Genomic DNA, 21,027 nt, shown 5'->3' with positions numbered 1-21,027 from the left:
GAATGTCATCACTTCCTTTCAAAAGCTTTGTGCACAAGCTTAAATCAAGAAAAAAAATAAGGTAAAAATATAAGCATCCATTATTTTGACTGAATCCAGAATGGCTACAGAAAGTTATGACATGATTTAGAACAGGACAAAATGGAAGGCCATCCCATTTCTGGGTGAGATACAGAATGCACATCATTTTATTTTGGTCAGGATCATTCCCTTTTGCTTCAGGAATAAGTTGGATTTTAGTTCTTTTTACTAAAGAAGTCTTTAATAGTGTCAAGTTATTTGAGAGGAAACCAGCACACAACTAATAGAGACAGTAGCTTTTCAATGACTATATACTGTTCTCTTGCACAGCAGTAATGGAGTCACAAATATTCCACTTGTGGGCAGCTCAAGTATTTACACTTTAATCATGTTACTGAGATCTCAGTAAACAGCTCTGCACATGCATCTTTGCTGCCACACGAAACAATGGCCCCTTAAGTAGTTAAGTGTTTGGTTTTGTTCAGTTGCTACTAATGTTTACCTCTATTTTACAGCTGATATTTTAAATACAACCAATAGGAGGACTCTACAGAATGGTATAAAGAAACGAATGCTTACAGAAACAAAGTTCGGAGCAGAAACTAAAGGAATGACTGCCCCACCTGGGGATCCATCCCATAAACAACCACCAAAACCAGACACTATTGCAGATGCCAACAAGAGCTTGCTGACAGGACCCTGATATAGCTGTCTCCTGAGAGGCTCTGCCAGTGCCTGGTAAATACAGAAGAGGATGCTCATAGTCATCTGTCAGATGACTATGAGCTAGAGAATGTACTGAAGGAGCTGAAGGGGTATGCAGCCCCATAGGAGGAACAACAATATGAACTAACCAGTACCCCCAGAGCTCCTTGGAAGTAAGCCACCAATCAAAGAAAACACATGGTGGGACTCATGGCTCCAGCCACATATGGCTCCAGCCACATATGTAGCAGAGGATGGCATAGTCGGTCATCAATGGGAGAGACCCTTGGTCCTGTGAAGGCTCTATGCCTCAGTATAGGGGAATGCCAGGACCAGGAATGGGAGTGGGAGGGTTGGGGAGCAGAGGGAGAGGGGAGAGAATAGGGGATTTTCAGAGGGGATACTAGGAAAGGGGATAACATTTGAAATGTAAATAAAGAAAATATCTAATTAAAAAAAAAAAAGAAAGAAACTAATGCTTACCTGTATTGATCGTTCCCATAACTCTAGGAACTGAAACTTAATCCTACACATGAAAATCGTAAGAGACTGGACCATAGTAACTAACTATATTGGACTGGTAGGAAACTGAGCAGGAGCAATGAATGCTCAATAGGAAAGTAGTTGCTTGGTCCTCATTCTACAACAGCAGAATGGTTTGGGCCAACAGGTAGTACCATTTCTACTTATCAAGTTCATGTGGACTGACTAATGAAGACAGAATCTCCTTGAGTCCCAATTCTAATTCCATCTGGGATATCAGCTGACTGATATCTCAAATGTCTACCATAGCTCAGAACATGAATGGATATATTCCCTGATCTCAGCATCCACCCAAGCAAGAGGCTGCAGGGAAAATATTCTGCCAGGTGGGCGAGAAAGATGCTGCTTAAAGCCTGGAGCCTCTTTCCTTTCTAAGATAATGGAGAAGTGGGCAAGGAAGAGGACCATGACTGTGATGACAAAGAACTGGTTAGCATGGGAGTGTGCCTGAGATACTGGTTCCCTTTCCCTCCACAGGCATGTCTTTCAGTTCTCCTGAATTTTCAGTTTGACTGGATTTTGTATAAAATAAAAAACCTTCTTACAGGCTGATGCAGTGTTGCTGGAGTGTCCCTAACCATGTTAGTGTTGCCTGTAATGCAGATACTCAACATAAAAGAAGCCAGATCACACATGGCACAGGAATTCTGCACAGCATCTCACATCCCTCATAATGAACAATGGCCATACTAGTCTCTTTTAATGAAATTGAAGACAGGGAGACATATTGGGATATATTCCTAGGGGTAAATGTTACTTTCAAAAGTTGATATTTCTAGCTACTAGCAGCTCAGGGCACTGTGTGCCCTGGAACAGACTGATTAAGCTGATTTCATATAATTAGTGTCCATGCTTCATATTTAATGGGAGTACTGCATGTCCTAAGCACAAATTATAAACATAGCTTAGCCTCTGACAACTGGGCAGCTTTTGTCTGGACTGGCTTTACAGATCTCATACATATATGCCTCAGGTGCACACTGGACATCTGAGAGGTGGAAAGCACAGCCACTGGGGGTTCTGAATATTAACTGCTTTGTTCCAGTTAAGGGGAGTTATGTAGTATAACATTGGCCAATGTCCCACATAGTCACTTGGTATGCCATGGTACAGTTTGGATGCAAGAGTGACGGGGTGCACATGAGGATTCAACACTGAAATCTTACCACCCCAATGGTTGTGTATGGCCTGAGAGTCCACTTTTTCTAAATCAGGCTTGGATGCTGTAGCCCATAGAGTGGAAACCATGCACTGTAACTACACCTGCAGCAATGTCTATCTTTGGGCATAGGGTAGAACCTTAAACCATGCCTTAGACAGTCTCAAGGTTGCTCTTGCAGCAACAGTCTTACCCTTTTAATTCCCTATTGGTGCATGTGCAAGAGGGCCTAAGAGGTGCTTTCTCAAATCCAAAATGACATGAATGGCTGGAGAGCATTTGAACAGTTGGATTCAGGGATTTCTATTTCAGTAAGAACGTAGGTGGCTTCCACTCCAACTGTAAGCATCTAGACTCTGCCTTTGGAATTTTGCAGCTCGTTAGTCCTAAGATCAGGAGTGTCCAGGAAGTCAGAAATGCTGTTCTTCACTTCTCACTATTTAAGTGGTAGCCACTGTTCCCTCCTTCTAAGAACATCCAGAGACACCAGTATTCCCACCCATGCACACTTTTGCAATCCCTAGAACCTACTAGAAGGCCTTTCTTGTACTGTAAAGTTTCCACTCCTATCAGGGAATGATCCTGCCTCACTGCTTGGGATGTAAGCCCAGACCTCCTAATCTGGACTACTTTCTAAACACACAAACTCTAATATCATCCTCTCAGAAATATAAATCTTCAATCTAGAGTTTATCTTGTTCCTTTCTATGGCTATAACCTGCTCTTTTCCTTCACAGAAGTAGTTACATAGTTCATTCATTTATTCACTCGCTAATGTCCCTTCCTACTACCCAGTATGCATGGGGCTAGCTTATTTCTCCTCTCCACCATGATATCACCATGGGAATTCTCACTATGCCTGTCACATATCAGGTCCTAGCTATATAGTCAAATGAATGCACAGACATATTCAGTTACAATTATTAGAACATATAAATATGCACATAGATAGATAGATAATTGCAAACATGTACATACACTCATAAATGTATTCATGCATATACAAACCCGCACACAACATACAACACACACAGACACACACACACACACCACAGATACATAGATGCACATAAACATGCTCACGCATGTACACCCTACAGCAAGAAAGTCCAACTACTTTTGGCCACCACGGTCTATACATACCGACTTTGCGCTCTCTATCCGTGTGGCTGGTGTCCGTCCGTATTTTATTCACCCCTGAAACAAAGAGGCATGCTGTTTGAACTAACTACTGAAAAATCGTACAATTAGGAGGATTCGCTTAGAGAGAGACATTTCTATTCTGGGACAGCGAGGAGGCCTGCTCAGATCTATCTTCTCCTTCATAGTCACTGCTGCAGGGCACCTAGTCTCTGTTTGCTAGATGCCCCGGTTCATTTTCCTAACTGAAAGAGGCATGCAAAACGTGCAAAACGTGTTGGTGTCTTCAGTTGAATGGCTGACAGCACTGTACAGGGACTCTTACGTTTGTGGTAAGATTGACAGGTGTCTGGATTATATACCTCAGTCTCCTAAGGATTTCAGGTGTGTGCACTACACTCAACCTGCTTATCTTTGAAGCCTATCTAAATGGTGGTCTATTTTGAGGAATATATGAAAGCAATTATTTTGGTGTGGTATCTGGTACCTTACAGAGGCTAGGGACATACATAGGCACAAGACCCTTTCTCTTACTGAAAAGGAAGGCACCACCTTGGCAGTACTCAAGGGACCATAAGCTGTAGCAGGACTGTATTTCACATAGATATCCTCCACAAGATGAAAAGCCTGCTGCTTCTTTCCTATCCCACTAACAGTAGCAGATAGGAAGCCTTTGAAAATGTCTGTGGGGAATCTGTGCAGGGTCAGGTCAGCACCCCTAATCTTCTCCTAGCAGCCCTGGGGCATGTTTACCAGGTATACAGTAGTGCATATGGGCCTTGTGCTAAGAGGACGAGAACAGGAAAAACAAGGGTTAAGATAAACCCTAGAAGCACCAGGACCACACCCTGCCTCAAGACATCACAGCTATTGAAGCTTCACCAGGTACTGACTCCAAAGTCCCCAGTATCCTCTAAAAGAGGAGATAACTTGAAGGTCTCTTCAGCTATTTTCTTTGTAAAGTATAGTCATTGTATATAATACACATATAATTTAAAAAAATATAACTCTGACTTGGGGAAAGAAGCCAGGATATTTGGTGGCATTTCCATATAGGTCTCTGTGTTTGGGCCTTGCATCGTTGGCTTGACAGAGTGCCTATAGAATGTGGGCAAATCTCATCTGGGTGCCTGTGAATGAAGGCCTGTTCTCTTCTGCTTGGCTGAGCTGAGGCTGGGCTGCCTGAGGTTGGCCTGAAGGGGTTAAGAGAATGCTAAACAGCAGTCAGTAATGAAAGGTCGTTTCATAGATCCCCACTATGTCTGAGGCTGGCGGTGTGTCATATAATACCACCAATGAGAATATCTACTAGCCTGGACTTCTTTCATGGGGCCCTCCCTTGAGGCAACCAAGCTTGGTAGAAACCAGACTCCTATGATAAGGAAGGCCTTGAGAGAGACAGTTTTTCCTTCAGTTGCTCAGTCAGCTGATGAAATATTTGCTTAGCCCCAAACCTAGTGAGACAACGTGTAGGGCGTCTGTGAGATTGTCATGAGGAAAGTGTAATATTCAGGAAGCTAAGTGGAGAAGAAAGCCCTCTCACCTCTCTTTGGCCTGTGGAAGCTGGTTTCCTCAAGAAAGAAGGTTATGCCCACGCTCCCCAGTAGGCAGCAGCTCCCCAGACAAAATCAAGGTGAGGCCACAAGGCCCAGAAAGGACTAGAATAGCCACACAGCAAAGCTTTCATACACCATAAAAGCTCATGGGAAGGGGCTTGATGTTCTCTCACCCTAGTGCTTTAAACGCAGGCCTTCATGTCCATAATATCCATTCAGAACACCGTGCTAGACTTGTGTGCCACATTGTCACTATCCATTATCCCACTGACTGCTCAAAAACATCTTAGATAATTGGCAGTTCTAGCATTGAGGAAACAGGTGCAGGCAGATGAAGCGGCACCCACTGAGAGAGGGAGTAGTCACCAGGATAACTGCTTCTAAGGCTGTGCATTCAGAAGTAGCTCTTTTCTGTGGTGGCCTTATCTAAGGAGTCAGTGAGATGTGTCTCCTCTGAAACTTCCATTGGATCTTAATCTCTCTTGTGAGGTATTAAGAGGGTCAGAATGGACCCTTAGTCTCTTGCCACTCAGGAGGGCTCGTTGGAGGATGATTAGGGATTTGATAATGACATCAAAATTGGTATTGCATGTGGCTTTATGACAAGAAGGAGAGAAGCCAGATACTATACATACTCAACTGGTCCCTTGCTATATGATACACTGCATTACATGGCCTTGGGACTCTGTCAATAATAAGACACTAGCAGAAGTAGGCCCTTGGCTCAGAACCCTATACCAAAATAAGTCTTTTCTTCTTTTTGAGACAGGGTCTCATGTACTTGAGGGCTGGCTTTGAACTCCTTATAGCTGAGGATGACTTTGAACTCCTGGTTTTCCGGCCTCCATGTTCTGGCCTCATATGCTAAGATTATCAGCATGTGACACAACACCCAGTTTATGTGGGTGTTAAAGCTCAAATCCAAGGCTCCAGGCATGCTAGACAAGTACTCTACCAACTGAGCAACACCCCCAACACAAATCCGTTTTCTTTGAAACCTGCCCAGTGTGTGTTATTATGCTGTTCTCCAAATTAGTTCCATTCACCCAAGCAGCATTTACTAAGTTACTTCTATGAGTCAGGAATTGTGGGAAGGAGTTGGGAAACAACACCAGATTGAGTATGCACTACCATATGTTCTTCCACATCATCCTACTCCACAAGATTCTGAAAATCACATCAGTTACCCAGAAAATGAACTTCTAGGAAAGAGGCAAATTCTGCTAAGGTCAGCACACCAGGTATACACAGATGCCTTATCTACTCCTGAGGAATAAAGGCAGGATGATGGAGTCTGCAAATAGATGCGCTTGCCTACAGACAGGGACTTCACATGTCTACTTTGCATAAATCTCCCCCACTTAGTGGTCTATACGTCCTCTTAAGAAACAAGCCATGTGCATGTGGCCACAGAAATAGTGAACACCTGAGAACATTTAGGCCCCAGTCTGCAATACATGTCAAAAATGTAAAAAGGACCCAGACTGCCTAATGCCATCAGACACAGAGGCCACAGTATCTAGAGTCCATGAATACTTTTACAAGTCCAGACATTTTTACTTTAAAACCAAAAGACTATGAAACTGATATTCTTACAGATGAAAAAACGTGAACCCGATCTGGGTCAAATTCATTTTTGTACAAATGCAATTATAAATTATAATTATTGCCGAGGAAGGGATCGATGAGGGTAAAAGTGTCTAAAGTCTGTGAAAGGCATACATACCATGGCCTCTGCTCCATGTTCATGGCTTCCTCCTGAAACCTGAATGTTTTAATTACACATTGTGATAGCTCTCTTGAGCGACAGATACCCCCATCCTTGTGAGGGGTGGAAGAGGCATGTGGCAAGACTCCTCCATTGGCCTCTGTCGGGCTTTGACCTTGCTTGCCAGACCATCCACTATTGGCTGGCAGGAGGCTGGGGTGTCTTTTATCTTATCGAGGAAACTTTGGTGTTCTTTACCTCAGGCCAATCATAAGAATAACACCACTGATAAGCAGCTCAAAGTGGACAATGGTAGAGCTCTTATTGTGTGCAGAGCAGCAAACTCAACCTTTAAGACAATCATGGAAACACTGACATCGGTGGGCTTATTTGACTAAGAACTGCCCATTTTATCTTGTCTAAGAAGTGCTGTGGTTTCTCAGTAGGCAGTGTGACTTGCCTTTACCACACACACACACACACAAGAACCTGGAATACCCCAAAGACCTAGACTTTCAGTGAAAGCTTCCTCCTTCCCAACATGCTCACCGTTCTTGAGGGTCACGTTGTCACTGTGACGCTCACCGTTCTTCAGGGTCACATTGTCACTGTGACGCTCACCGTTCTTCAGGGTCACATTGTCACTGTGACGCTCACCGTTCTTCAGGGTCACATTGTCACTGTGACGCTCACCNACATTGTCACTGTGACGCTCACCGTTCTTCAGGGTCACATTGTCACTGTGACGCTCACCGTTCTTCAGGGTCACATTGTCACTGTGACGCTCACCATTCTTGAGGGTCACATTGTCACTGTGACGCTCACCGTTCTTCAGGGTCACATTGTCACTGTGACTTGAGGAACTGCATTCGTGGGGCCTCTTGAGGTTACGCAGAGCTCTGGAGAAGTGTTCATCTACCATACTGTCGATGTCCCCTTCAAAGTAGGTGAAAATGACAGAACCAGCGATCCACTCTGTCTTTACTGGTTTTTGACTGCTTTCGGGTATCCAGACACCATTCTTCTTCATTTCTTCCATTGTCAGTGAATGACAAAGGTGATAGCTGTCAACCAAGTGAAAAAAAAAATGTCCTTGATCTTATTTTTACTAAGTAGCTCAGTTACAGTCTTGGTAAATGGCATTCTTTTCTTCTTATTATTATATTTTTTAAAATTGTCACTTACAAATGAGTTTCAGAAGGACATTTTAATACGATGCATAATGTACTTTGACTATGTTGTCCCCATTCTTAAGGATAAACAGTTTGCTACAGGGCCTCACTGGACACCACAAGGAGCCACAGGGTTCTTGAAAAACAAGCAAGCCCAATACAATCAGGGTTCAGAAAACAACATTTGAAAGCTCAGCCATGCACTGATAATGGCCTCCTATTACAAAAGAGGGATTGCTAAGCAGCTCGAGTATAAGAGAACCAGGAGAGTGGAGGTGGTAGAATGTTGAGGCCAAATAATAAAAGTAAGTCCCTCCTAGAGCTACCTTAGGCAGATTCCCTAGAGGACTTGGCCAAGCAATCAAGGGTGGGCTAGATACTGCCCCTCAGCACTGCTTTCCAGTCTGACATGAAGAAATGTGTAAGAAAGACTCCATGATGTATAGGATCTCATAGATGGGCAGAGAGACAGTCTATTAATCCTTAATCTCCTTTTTTGATTCACAAGATTAGCTAGGTTAAATATCTTCCATGCAAGATAATAAATCACATGAAAGCTTCAAGGGCCTCCTAGTGTCCTATTCTGCATGAGACTGTCCTGCACAGCAGCCATTCACTCCATCCTAGAAACTAGCGATGACTGCAGCACCAGCTCAGAGGTCTTCAGACACACATATTCATAACAACAAAAAAAGATTTCCAAGCCCTATTTCTTTTTTTAGTTAAATTTTTTATTAGATATTTTCTTCATTTACATTTCAAATGCTATCCTGAAAGTCCCCTATACCCTCCTGATGCCCTGCTCCTCAACCCACCCACTCCCATTTCCTGGCCCTGGCATTCCCCTGTACTGGGGCATTTGCAAGACCAAGTGCTTCTCCTCCCATTGATGGCTGGCTAGGCCATCCTCTCAAGCCCCACTTCTATGGAAGAAGTTATAACCACAGTAGTGGAAAGCTAAAGGCTACATTCTGTTCACTGTTCACCACCTGTTTGCAGAACTGCCTTGGAGTTGAACTGTATCATCCACAGCAGCATGCCCAACCTTGCCAGATCCTTCAAGTAAGAGTCTCTATTTGCATCAAGGCCAGAGCCTGGCTCCTTTTACAAGGGAAGTAGTGCCCCGGGACTGCTTGTTTACCTTCAAACACAAGCTGACTTGTTGTATGTCCTGGCTAAAGATCTATGTAATCTAGCCAATCTTGTGAATATATATATAAAGATTAAGGATTAATAGATTGTCTCTCTGCCTCATCTATGAGATCCTATACATCATGGAGTCTTTCTTACAAATTTTTTTCCATGTCTGAGCACATATAAGTGCTCAATAAATGATGAACGCCATTTCTTGTGGTGGAAGTAAAATGCATGGAGGTCATAGATTAGGAGTCAGAAGGCCTGAGGTTTTCCCCAGCGTATAACCTTGAGGTGGAGGACAATAAATTCCTCTCCCTTCTATTGTTCTTAGAAGGACGTGAAGTGTGAGTTCTTCAGCCTAGTCTTTTATGGTTCTTTTATGGTGAGATGATGCTGGAGACAATAGGAAGGAATCTGGCAACAAGCTGGGAATGTTTCTAATGTATCCCAGGCTGTCCTGGAACTTGCTTTGTAACCAGGCTGGTCTCAAATTCAGGATTCTGCCTGCTCTACCTCTTGAGTCTGGGATTAAAGGAGTGCGCCACTACAGCCAGATTCAGGGGTGCTTTCTAAATGGCTCTCCTTTGGGAATCATTCTAGCCAAGACATGTATACATGATATTTCTACAAAAGCACTCGTGACAGTTGTGTTCATCATAGCCCCCAAAATGAAATGGCTTAAATGAGTCTTACCTGGAAAATACATTTTCTGTATACACACAACTCAGGTAAATCTCATTATATTGTGTGAAAAGAACAAATAAAATAGATCACACATCAGAAGGTTTCACTTATATGAAACAAGCACAAATAATCTATGGTGCTAGAAGTCAGAAATCGTGGGTGCTTGTGGCATGGAGACTGAAGAGGAAGGAACAAGAGGAAGCCCTCACCAGCGTTGCCAATGTCCCAGAGATTACACGACCACCACCACCACTACTCACCCACCAACCCACCCAATCACCCTCCTCAGTGCATGAAGGTCTCTCTGTGTAGGCCAAGTTTGTCTCAAATGCATATTTTTCTTGTCTCAAACTCCTGAGAGCTAGGATTACAGGCACCACGTGGTAGCCGCGTCTTTCTTTTGTCTTGATCAGGGTGGTGGTTACACTAGTCAAAACTCATCAAGTTCTACACTCAAGATCTACTTCACAGTAGCTGAATTATTCCTCGATAAAAGTATGACGTATGTTCAGATTTGTGGAAATGACAATACAAAAAAAAAATGCGTTGGGAAGGATAAAGGAATGAGTATGTGGAGACAGTAGCGTTTTTAAGCTACAGTCTATAGAACACCCAGTTATGCCAGAAGCTGCCCATATATCTTCTCCAGTTCTCTGACCCTCAAAGTAGGCATTACACCCCCATTTTAAAAGAAGCGAAGTAGATGTTAGAGAGGGTGAAATAAAACTAGGTAGCGGCAAAGCTGCCGGTCAGATTCCAGGCCCTTGGGCTCCAGCCTCCGTCTACTTCCAATTATCCCTTCCTCCTTACCTGGTGAGTGGGAAAGTCTCTGTTCCTCTTCTTGCCTCGGTCTCCCCACCTATCAAATGTGGGGATGGGACAGACCTGTAATCCTCACAGGGCCGTGAGCCAGGACACTAGGCAGCCTTATGAATTCTCTCAAGAAATGGAAAGGCTCCCGCTTTTCTACTTCCGGACTTTCCTTGAAGGCTCCACCTGTCTGGTGCAGCAGGTGCTGCTTGGTCTTTTGCAAGACCGTCCTCTTAGGCGCCACTTCGCCAGCAGCCACCCTGATTGGCTAAGGCCTGACACAGCTTGCGATTCCTTTGTTGATTTCCCCCGAAGCTACAGAGAAAGAACTAGCCAGATTCTTGAGATAGCACTCCACAACCGCATTTCTGGTCTCACTGGGTATACACTAAGAAAGCACATGGCAAATGACCAGACCAGGAAAAAGCTAGAGGTCACCCCAGAGGCCGCCTTTTAGCCCAGCTCACTTGGAGGGCTAAGCCGAAAAGTGGAGACCCTGAATTGACCCCCTAGTTCTACCCCTGTGCCTCTTTCCCTCTCTGCCCACAGGAACACAGACTCAGCTAGTGTTACTTATCAGGATCCAACCTAGAAGGGATTCTCTGGGCTCTCCCTGACTCACTGGGGAGAAATTGCAGTTGATGTTTAAATCCAGAGAGTTGAGCTGGATGTTGCGACTTAACCACGTGGTTCTAGCTTGCTGAGAAGGCTGGAGTAAGAGGGTCTTTTGAACCTAGGAGTTAAAGACAAGCCTGGGTAATACAGTGAAACTTCAAACAAGAGAGAGAAGGGGGAGGGGGAGAGGAAGGGGGAGGGGGGAGGGGGAGAGGAGTAACTTGATTCTAAAAGCATACACATTCTGAGAATTATCATTTGGCTTAATCCCTATGAAAAACTCAAGTGCCTCATCTTCCAATGAGCTTTGTATAAGTATTCCTGAATTTAAAAAGAGGGGGGGGGAGAAGGGGCAATCTGGCCTGTACAACACTGACTCTAAGGAGATATCAGGAACAAAAAATAATGACCCAGAGTGTTTCAAGTAGACCCTGAAATATTATCCAAACTACTGTAGTAGAACATCTCAGAAGAAGTAATTCAAAGCTAGAAGTCTAGCCTCTGGTCTGCCCCATGGATAGTCTACTGACACTTTTACCATACTCCTGCAAAATACATTCAATATTTCTAAGTTGGGGCGCAGAGTCAGTGATGATGGCTATCAAAATGATCAGTTGGACCCAAAGCTCCTCCCCCTCCCAAGGCCTGATTAAATCTCACTTAGCACAGTCTATCAAGACCGCCAATTCACTCCCATGTGAATATCCATCCCTCTTCCTACTATCAAGTCTCCAGCTTCTCCTACCTTAATTCTCAGCAATTCCCCAAGACAGCAAAATCCTCCAGTTTTGGAGGAGCTCAACCACTGGAAGCGGGAGCTGGAGATGTGTACCCTCCCTTGAAATTTTCTGCCCCTCTAGCTGGGGTTGTGCAAGGCGTTTCCTTCTAGCTATCTATTAAGAATGCGGAAAATGCACTCCAGCGAGTCAACCTGGTTAGGCACCTGCAGGAATGAGGAAAACAGATGGCTATTTTACATTTCTTTACTTTTTTCATTAAAAACTATATTGTGGTATTATCTCCTCAACTGGAAGCTGATTGTTTGCCCCAAACCTCTGTGCACAGAATCAGACACATCTAAGACACTGTTGTGGGGTTCCATCAAACTGATGTCATATCAAATCTGGGGAACTGTCCGCCTAAGACTTTTGTTCCACGTGTGTTATCCTCCCTCACTTTCCTTGAGAAGCAAAGGGAGCCAGGCTCTTGAAATTCTGGTCTTGTACCAGCCTTCCATGGGCTTCACAGGCAGTGAGGACTTCCCTGAGTCTGCAGTAGCTCAAGCAAGGACACCATGAAAGATCAGAGCAAGGGGCTCCTGTCTTCATTTGAAAAACCTTCAGTGTAATTCCTTCAACTGTGGTACCTTTTTGGTGTCAAACCTCAGATTTCTTCTTTGATCCTGTGTTAAACAGCTTTTTATGAGTGTAACAAAATACCTCAACAGGGCAACTTAGAGCAGTAGCTCGCAAGCCTTTGGGGGATTATAGGACCCTCTCAGAGGAGTTGCATACCAGATATCTTACATAACAGATGTTTACATTACAATTCATAACAGTAGCAAAATTACAGTTATGAAGTAGCAACAAAAATAATGTTATGGTTGGAGGTCACCACAACATGAGGAACTGTATTAAACCTTCACAACATTAGGAAGGTTGGGAACTTAAAAGAATGGTTGAGCCTCAAAGAATGATTTACTTGGAATTAAAAGTTTCAGAGGACTTGATGTCCTGGGATGGGGGGATACCTGGGGGTAGCACCCTCTCAGAGGTGAAGGGGAGGGGGGAAGAACTTGGCGGGGTGTGACCAGGAGGGGGAAACATTTGGGATTAAATAAATAAAATAATAATAATAAAAAAAAAAACGTTTCAGAGTTTTCAGTCTGATGGATCAAAGCCCCATGGATAGGAAACACAGATCAAAAAGAAAGCTTCTTGCCCTGTGGTGACCAAAAACCAAAATAGGAAGGAGAAAGCAAGCAAAAGGTCTGTCTCAATGTCCCATTCAAGGGCACACACACCTCCAGTGACTGAACCTCTTTCCACTAGGCCCCATCTCTTAAAGTTTCTACTATCTCTCAGTATGTCATATTATATATGATATAATGATATATATACCATCACACACACACACACACACACCACACACACACTCTAGGTGGGTTAAGTACTGTGAAGACAAAGACAGTCAATAAGGGACTTAGAAATGCTGAGCTAGGGTGCTGATTCACTCAGGGTAATGAAGATGGAGTTTTACAATAACATTTACTTTCAGCAGAGCCCTGAAGGGAGAAAAGCATGTGGACCACTGGACCACTGATCTCCTGATAAAAAATTTTCCCAATAAGGAAGATTATCTGCTCATAGTAGGGCAAGGAGGCGGTGTGGCTGGGGAGTGGGAGAAGGGGAAGTCTTAGGAGGGACCATATGTCATAAGCCCTCACCAGCCAAGACCTTTGGCTGTTCCTGTATGTAGGAAATAGTGGGAATAATCTGGGATTAAATTCTTTTTTTTCTAATTTTTTAAAAATACGTTTATACTCCATATTCGATTCCCCACCCCACCTCCATCCACTCTCGGACTGCTCCACATCCCATAACTTCTCCCTACCCCACCCTGTCCCCACGTGGATGCCCCCACTCCCCACCCTACCTGACCTCTAAACTCCCTGGGGCCTCACAAATTCTAAAGGTTCTGCCTCCCAAATGCTTTCTCACCGCCACTAGACCGGCATCATTTCTTCCCAGGACCATCAGCACATCTTCTTTAGTAGATTTCTGCTTCTATCCTTTCCCCCTTCTAACCTGTTCATCCCAAGACTACCATGATGCTTATTTTGGAACATTCACAGAATCCAAGAATTCCTGTGTAAAAGTTTGTACCAATTTTTCTTGCAACAACAAGAATCTGCCTTGCTCTCTGTTTTCAGCTTTTTAGAAATTGTTAATGAGTTTTTGGTTAGTATGTAAAGTAACAAATTTTATTATCACATAGTCATATACATCATTATATTTTGTTACCATTTGACTCCCTCCTCCACTATACTTACCCTTTCCTCCCCTCTGCTTTCATATAACATATATCCCATTACCCTCTCTATTTCCTACATCCCTTAAGACCAGTTCCTACCCTCTAATGATTCCCTTTCACACACACACTCCAGAAAGTAACACACATATTTATATGTACACACACCACATGAGAGTCATATTTATATACACCCACCACAGAAAGAAACACACATTCATAGACATACACATTCACACACAAACATAATTTTAAATCTAGGCTCTGAATATAAGAGAAAACATGCAGTATTTGTCTTTTTAAATCTAGCTTATTTCACCTAACACAATGATCAGGTTTCATTTATTTTCTTGCAAAAGATTTTATTATTTTGTTTTATTTTATTTATGATTTAATGTTTTTATGCCTATGTAAAATCCCATTGTGTATGTTCACTGTATTTCTTTATCCAGTCATTCACTGATGAACACTTGAGCTGCTTCTGTATCTTGGCTACTGTGATGGATTTGTGTCATATATTGATTTAGGGTCCTTCGGGTATATACCCAGAAGTGGTCTAGCTGGGTCATATGGTAATTCTCCCTTCAGGGTTTCAGAGAAACTTCCACACCTCTTTCATCACCTGCTTTGTATTCCAGCTTGCTGTGCCTCACCCTCCAGGCATCCCCATGCCTTGCTCCCTCACTTCCTGAAACCCTTGCTCAGTTATTTCTCTGTAATTCTCCTAGCCAGAGCAGCAGTGCTTCTTATTCTCTGTTCTGTTCATCCACATTGTACTTCACTTTCTTTCACCGTGTTGCGTTGCATATTTTAAGTTTCTCACATCTTATAAGATAATGCCTGGTATATAGTAAGGACTCGGTGAATACTTCTTGAGTGGACGAGTGAGCTACGAGAAGATTGAAGTGTTTGCATGAGTAAGAAAGTGTACAGCTGCAAGGGCGAGGAATCAAAGGCCTGTACTAAGAAAACCTGCGGTGAGGAGTCCTGACTTAGTTGGTGAACACAGAGACTCTCCCAGTGGAAAGAATGCTGATGCAGAGGTGTGATAGTGAGGGCCAGGACATCAAAGGGAGTTGACAAGCAGAGAGGAGACAGCTGTGCTCTAAGCTGAAGAAACAGCTTGTGCCCTAAGTTGGGAGAGGCCTGGCAGAGCTGAATAGCACGGTGAAGAGGATATAGATCTCATACATTTCCCATATGTGTGAGTATGAGTATCCACACACTGATCTTTTCTCTTTTTCTAAGGTGTCATTAACAATAAAAAAAATAGCAATGAAGTCAGTATGAGAGGATGAGACTGAAGGTGGAAGGATTAGGTTTCAGTAGAAAGAGGCACATACACATATGCACGCGTGCACACACACAGAGAGACAGAGACAGAGAGAGAAGAGAGAGAGACAGAGAGAGAGAAGGAATGATGTAATTATAGTCTCAAAATGTAAAATATTTTAAAATAATAAACTGGGAATGAAGGCATAACCCAAAGTGAACAGAGTTTTAAGGCTACATTGAATACTAAGAAGCTCTTGATAAGTGGTAGAGGAATATATGTTAAGGAGTTACAGGGTAGGAGAGGGATCATCAGATGTGTGATTTTTTTTTTCAACAGGATCTCTCATATGTGACCCTAACAGGCTATGTAGGCCAGGGTAACTTCTTTCTCTTGAATGCTAGGATTAAAGACGTGTATTATCACACCCAGGCAGATGTGCATTTTAAAAACATCTGTCCAGCCACAGTGAGGCAAAAGGATTAAGGTAGTCAGTGAGTATAAATAAACAGAAGGCTGTTCTCATGATTTAGGGAAGAGACAATGTTAACTATGTGCATCCATGAGATAACAACATGGTAACAGAGAGATGTCAATGGCTTTGAAAGATAGCTTTCTACACAATGAAATCAGCAGCCTTGCTACTTAGTTGAATATAAGGAAGAAAGGGTATCAAGGCTAACTCCTTGGATTCAAGGACTGCGTCAATCAGTGAGTGGCTGTGTGTCTTTTCTCCTGAACACTGGAGGAGTGTGTTTGAAAAGAAAGGATAAAGATCCTCTTTGAGAATATTCTTTTGAAGAAGTGCTGAGAATGCTGTCAGGACAAATGTGTGAGTCATAGACATCACTGTGGGATTTTACACACACAGACACACACACAGACACAGACACACACACACAGACACACACACACACACACACACACACACACACACGGCAAGGATGCAAAGCAAAAGAATGTCAATATTCTAGAGCCAGACATCTGATAGTACTAAGATACAGGAGGTTCCTATGACTGGAAAGGGTTTGCTAGATTTAGAAGCCTAAGAGGTCAGACATTACCTTAGCGAGAGGTTTTTGCTAGAGTAGTAAAGCCAAAGGAAGAGGAAAGGGGGATGAGGAAAGATGAGAGAAAGAGCAGGTACTGGTCACATAGAAAGAGCTCTGCAGGAGTTTGAAGAAGAGAGAGGGGAAAATAGAATAGAATGTGGGAGTAGGGGTTCCATCATTGCTTCTTTTAATTAAAGGAATAGATTTTAGTGTGATTAAAGGCCAATGGAATGGGTCCAGCTGAGAGCACGAGGTTGAGTACACTAGAAAAATTACGTTGCTTGCAGGAAAATTAATCAAGTGAAGATAATCAGAGCAAGCAAATTAAAGCAGTCTCAGACAAATGCCATGTGTTTCCCTCATTAGGCTTTATATCATTAGATAAAATCATGCTCATATACATAAAATGAAAACAGAAGTAAAATTGTCTAGCGGAATGAAGAAGACATCAAGGAGGCAAAAGCAAAGAGAGGCTAGTGGGTACAGGAAAGAGAAGGTGTGCAACATACAATATAAACCTGTATGAAACATTTTAAAGGAAAAATAATTTTTTAAAAATGAAAGTGACATTAACAATAAAATATAGCAAGACAGTCAGTATGAGAGGTAAGGTTGAGGGGTAGGTGAAAAGATTAGATTTCAGTAGAAAGAGGCGTGGTCTTGTTTTAGGAAGAAAGCTGTTAGGAAGTACACAGACAAAACAGAGCTTACATCCTGGGTGCATATGGGTGCATAGGCTATGGAACAGTTGTTTCTATATTTATAGAACTCATAGGATTGAACTAGGAAACAAGAGACCTTTACTCAATTCAGCCTTACTGTGAGACATCCCTCTATTGTCCTGAGGAAGTTCTATTTCTTTGCCTAGTTTGAAAGTAACAATGTTCTTTAAGATGAATGCTGAGACTTTTGGTTATTTTGTTTTGTGTGAGACAAATTCTCACTATTTTCAGGATGGTCTCATGCTTTCAGACTTAGATCTCTCTCTCTCTCTCTCTCTCTCTCTCTCTCTCTCTCTCTCTCTCTCCTTAGCCTCCCAAATTAATTTTGGAAATATGAGCATGTAGCACCACACCTGCATTCCACAGTTTCTAACAATTGTTAAATAATAGAAGATGCAGTTCCTAATGTTGGTATATTAAGAACTTAGAATGTTAATTTTTATTTTTTATTTTATTTATTTATTTATTTTTGCTGCAAACTTCAAGAGGACTTTTTATTTCAAGAGCTCTCTCGGGCCCACAGTCATACACCATGCAGGGGTAGAGGACCGTGGTGCCCTTGGGTAAGGGGTGGATTTAAAGGAAGGAACCACAACTCAAGGAGGTGGGGAGGGCATTGTTGGAAAAGAATATTTTTAAAAGAATATTTTTCAAAATAAATAGAAAAAGAAAACAAACAATCCAGAGAGTACTACAAAGAATCTCCCGAGTAGAATGTAAAAACATAGACAGTCAGTTTGTATTAATGTAGTACATGTCTTGACATTAATGCATTTACATGTATTAATTCATTCAAATAATTCTACAAGGTAACTATTATAATTACCTAAGTTTTAGAAATGGAGTAAACAGAGTCACAGTGAATGTAAGCAGTTTGCCCAAGCCAGACAGCTTGGCTTTCTAGTCTATATGTCACATCACTGTGCTGGCAACCTCCCGGAAGCAGGAGTAAAGTTCTGGAACTCCCATTCTGCTAACCCGGCAATGAGGGGACAGAGTTTGATGAGATGATCATGAATCTTCTAAACGGAGCCCCAGAAAAGGCTCCAAGTTGGCAGCAGCCTGGAGCTAGAGTGAGTCATGATGCAAAAAGCAGCTAATCAAGCCGAAGGTCTGCCAAACCAGGCTGGCCCCTCTCCAGCTTTGTACAGTCTTGCTTATAGTGGTCACCTCTGGCTACACCCAGCAACAATGACTTTCTAAATAAAGCTTTTCTCTTGCACAGAAAGGGAACCCACAGTGGGCCCTCTGGTTGGAAAGAGAGAAGGTGAATACCCAGGTAACTTGGTGGTCGATATAAGATATGGCACCAAAGGGCATGTTAGTGCTGTAGTTACATTCTCTAATATATCTAGTAAGATAATTTCCCAAATTCTGGACTACTGGGTATCCAGACTTTGATCGACCTGTCTATACTTGATAAGCAGAACTCTTTTGTAGTACGCAATCGTTTCCTTGAACAACAATTGAGAAATGGACAGACTAGGATGAGGAGCCAAAGCAACAAACATCTAAGAAGAAAGCTAACCTCAAAAGTAGAAGACATGGCTTCAAATTTGAATTAGTGTCTTAAGAGATGTCCATGAGAGTATTGCATCCATAGGACAAAATTATTCTGGTATGCAAAGGAAATCATAAGAGAAAAAAAGATACAGTTCTTAAATAATTAAAAACATAGTTGCTAAAAATAAAATTAACCAATAAAACAAATAAGGAGCCATAGAAGTTATTTGGGAATTGTCAAATCATGTTCAAATCAGAGGAAATTGTAGATAAATCAAGTGATGATTTTGAGACAATTGTCTGTCAGTGAGAAAAGAATCAAGCTTAAGGTTTGTAGACATTGAATCCATTCTCCCCTTTCTCTCCTGCTTTAACGTCTCCCTTCCCATCATACCTTTCCTATCATTCAAATATGACCATGTCTAACACCGCATCCTCAACCACCATTCCCATTCCTCAGTCCTCTTTTTCAGGGTTTCTTGAGTTTGTCAATGGTTAGTCACGATCTCATTTGTTTTCACCTTAGATTCCCCCTGAATCCACTGCAAATGGTTTCCACTTTGATTCCCCTGTGTTTTCTCTTTAACGTTACTAAATACAGTGACATAGCTCTGTCCTCTTAGGGTCACAAAGTACAGGTAGCCACTTCATTTAACTCTTTAAACATTCTCCTCTTGGCCTCCATAGTACTAACCCATCTGGGTTTTCTATGACTTTGCTAGTTCTTTCTTCCCAATAATCTCTGCTTAATCTCCAAATCTCCACATCTCTTTGGAAACTCAGTGGTTCTGTATTCTTTGGTTCTATAAGCTCTTTCTTCTATGACCCTAGCTCAGAGTTTTAAAAAATTCTTTTAATATAACTTCAACTCACAAGTTTACATCTTCAGTTCCGATAGACATCTCTCCTGTAACAGACATGCTAACGTCTAAAACGTTCTTAATTTCCCCACACTAATTTGTTTGTCATACTTTAAATAAAAGGAAATATAAAGCTAAAGATATAATCATAAAATATTCTATTAAACTAATCAAAGACTATATAGAGATGTGTATATGGGAAATATATTTCAATACATACATTGAGATGGGAATGATCTCTCTAAGGCTGACCTGATGCTCAGAAGTAATAAAGAAAACATTTCCCCAAGTGAAACACAGGGAATATGTGTGCCCTAAGCCACAAGTCACAAGATAAATGTCCAGCTGAAAGAAATTCAATACCAACTGAAAATGTCAACTGAAAGGCGGTACCTGATCACCTGTTCATAATGGTTGCTAATGTGTACACGTGCGAACATGCAGCTATGCATGCATGCGTCTCTCTCTCTCTCTCTCTCTCTCTCTCTCTCTCTCTCTCTCTGTGTGTGTGTGTGTGTGTGTGTGTGAGCGTGCGCGCACGCGAGCGCACATGCGTGCTCATGTGCACGAATGCACTTGTGTAAAAAGAACTACAAATCATGAAGAACTGGCAAACAAAACAATGGAAAACTCAGCATGCAATGAGAAAAGGCAAATCAGAGAAATAAATGTTGAGTCAACAAAACATCTCATTTAATCTAAGTTTGCTGGTTGTTGGTGTAGTACAAATTAAAATATTTTCAACATTTAGCTTGGCCTAAGTTTGAACAAATAGAAACAGCTAGTATTAGGAGAAAGATGGGACCTGATTATTCTCATGACTGCGGATGTAAATCAGCTCAACATGTCCCGTGGTAACTTGGCAGAATGTAGCAAAGTTTAAAATGTATGATATAGGATGCAGCAAAGCACTCTGAAGTCTAGACATTCTACTTCTCTAAATATATTATAGGCATTTAAAAAGAAATATGCTTTTAACCAAAACACATTTCCGATTTATAACAAGATAACTCCAAGCAACTACAAAGTATCTGCATGAAAACTGTTCATCTGTGCAAACCTCCAGGGAAACTAATACCACCGCTGGGCCTGGCTGAATCTAAAAATTAAACCAAAGAATGTCAGCCAACAGGGAGGCACAGTAAAAGCCTCTTCCTCAGATGGGTAGAGCCTGATGCTATTAATGCACTGATGGTTTCCCAGAGGATAAAGAGTGGCTATATTTCTGGAATGTAGATTAAAAATCTATCATATTTTATGATAGGAAATGAAAACCACCTGTGCTCCTCTTTTCTCCTTCATAAATGATGTAGGAGCCATAGACTCTAAATTCATAG

The 21,027-nt window shown here is 42.1% G+C and overlaps 1 protein-coding gene across 1 annotated transcript in view; it reads right to left on the bottom strand.

The window, feature by feature from the left end:
- The window catches only part of Vgll1 (vestigial like family member 1), a 12,329-nt gene extending 4,458 nt beyond the window's left edge, over nucleotides 1-7,871 (bottom strand). Inside the window, exons 1-3 of the mRNA XM_021154145.1 lie at nucleotides 7,658-7,871; nucleotides 3,572-3,625; nucleotides 1,726-1,809 (exon numbers count right to left, since the gene is read on the bottom strand). Of these exons, the coding sequence (XP_021009804.1) occupies nucleotides 1,726-1,809; nucleotides 3,572-3,625; nucleotides 7,658-7,871 (352 nt within the window). The remainder of the gene's footprint in view (nucleotides 1-1,725; nucleotides 1,810-3,571; nucleotides 3,626-7,657) is intronic.
- Between the last annotated feature and the right edge of the window lie 13,156 nt (nucleotides 7,872-21,027).

This window comes from Mus caroli, chromosome X, assembly GCF_900094665.2.
Source record: "Mus caroli chromosome X, CAROLI_EIJ_v1.1, whole genome shotgun sequence".
Lineage (NCBI taxonomy): Eukaryota > Metazoa > Chordata > Mammalia > Rodentia > Muridae > Mus > Mus caroli.
This window is presented reverse-complemented; position numbering and strand designations above follow the sequence as displayed.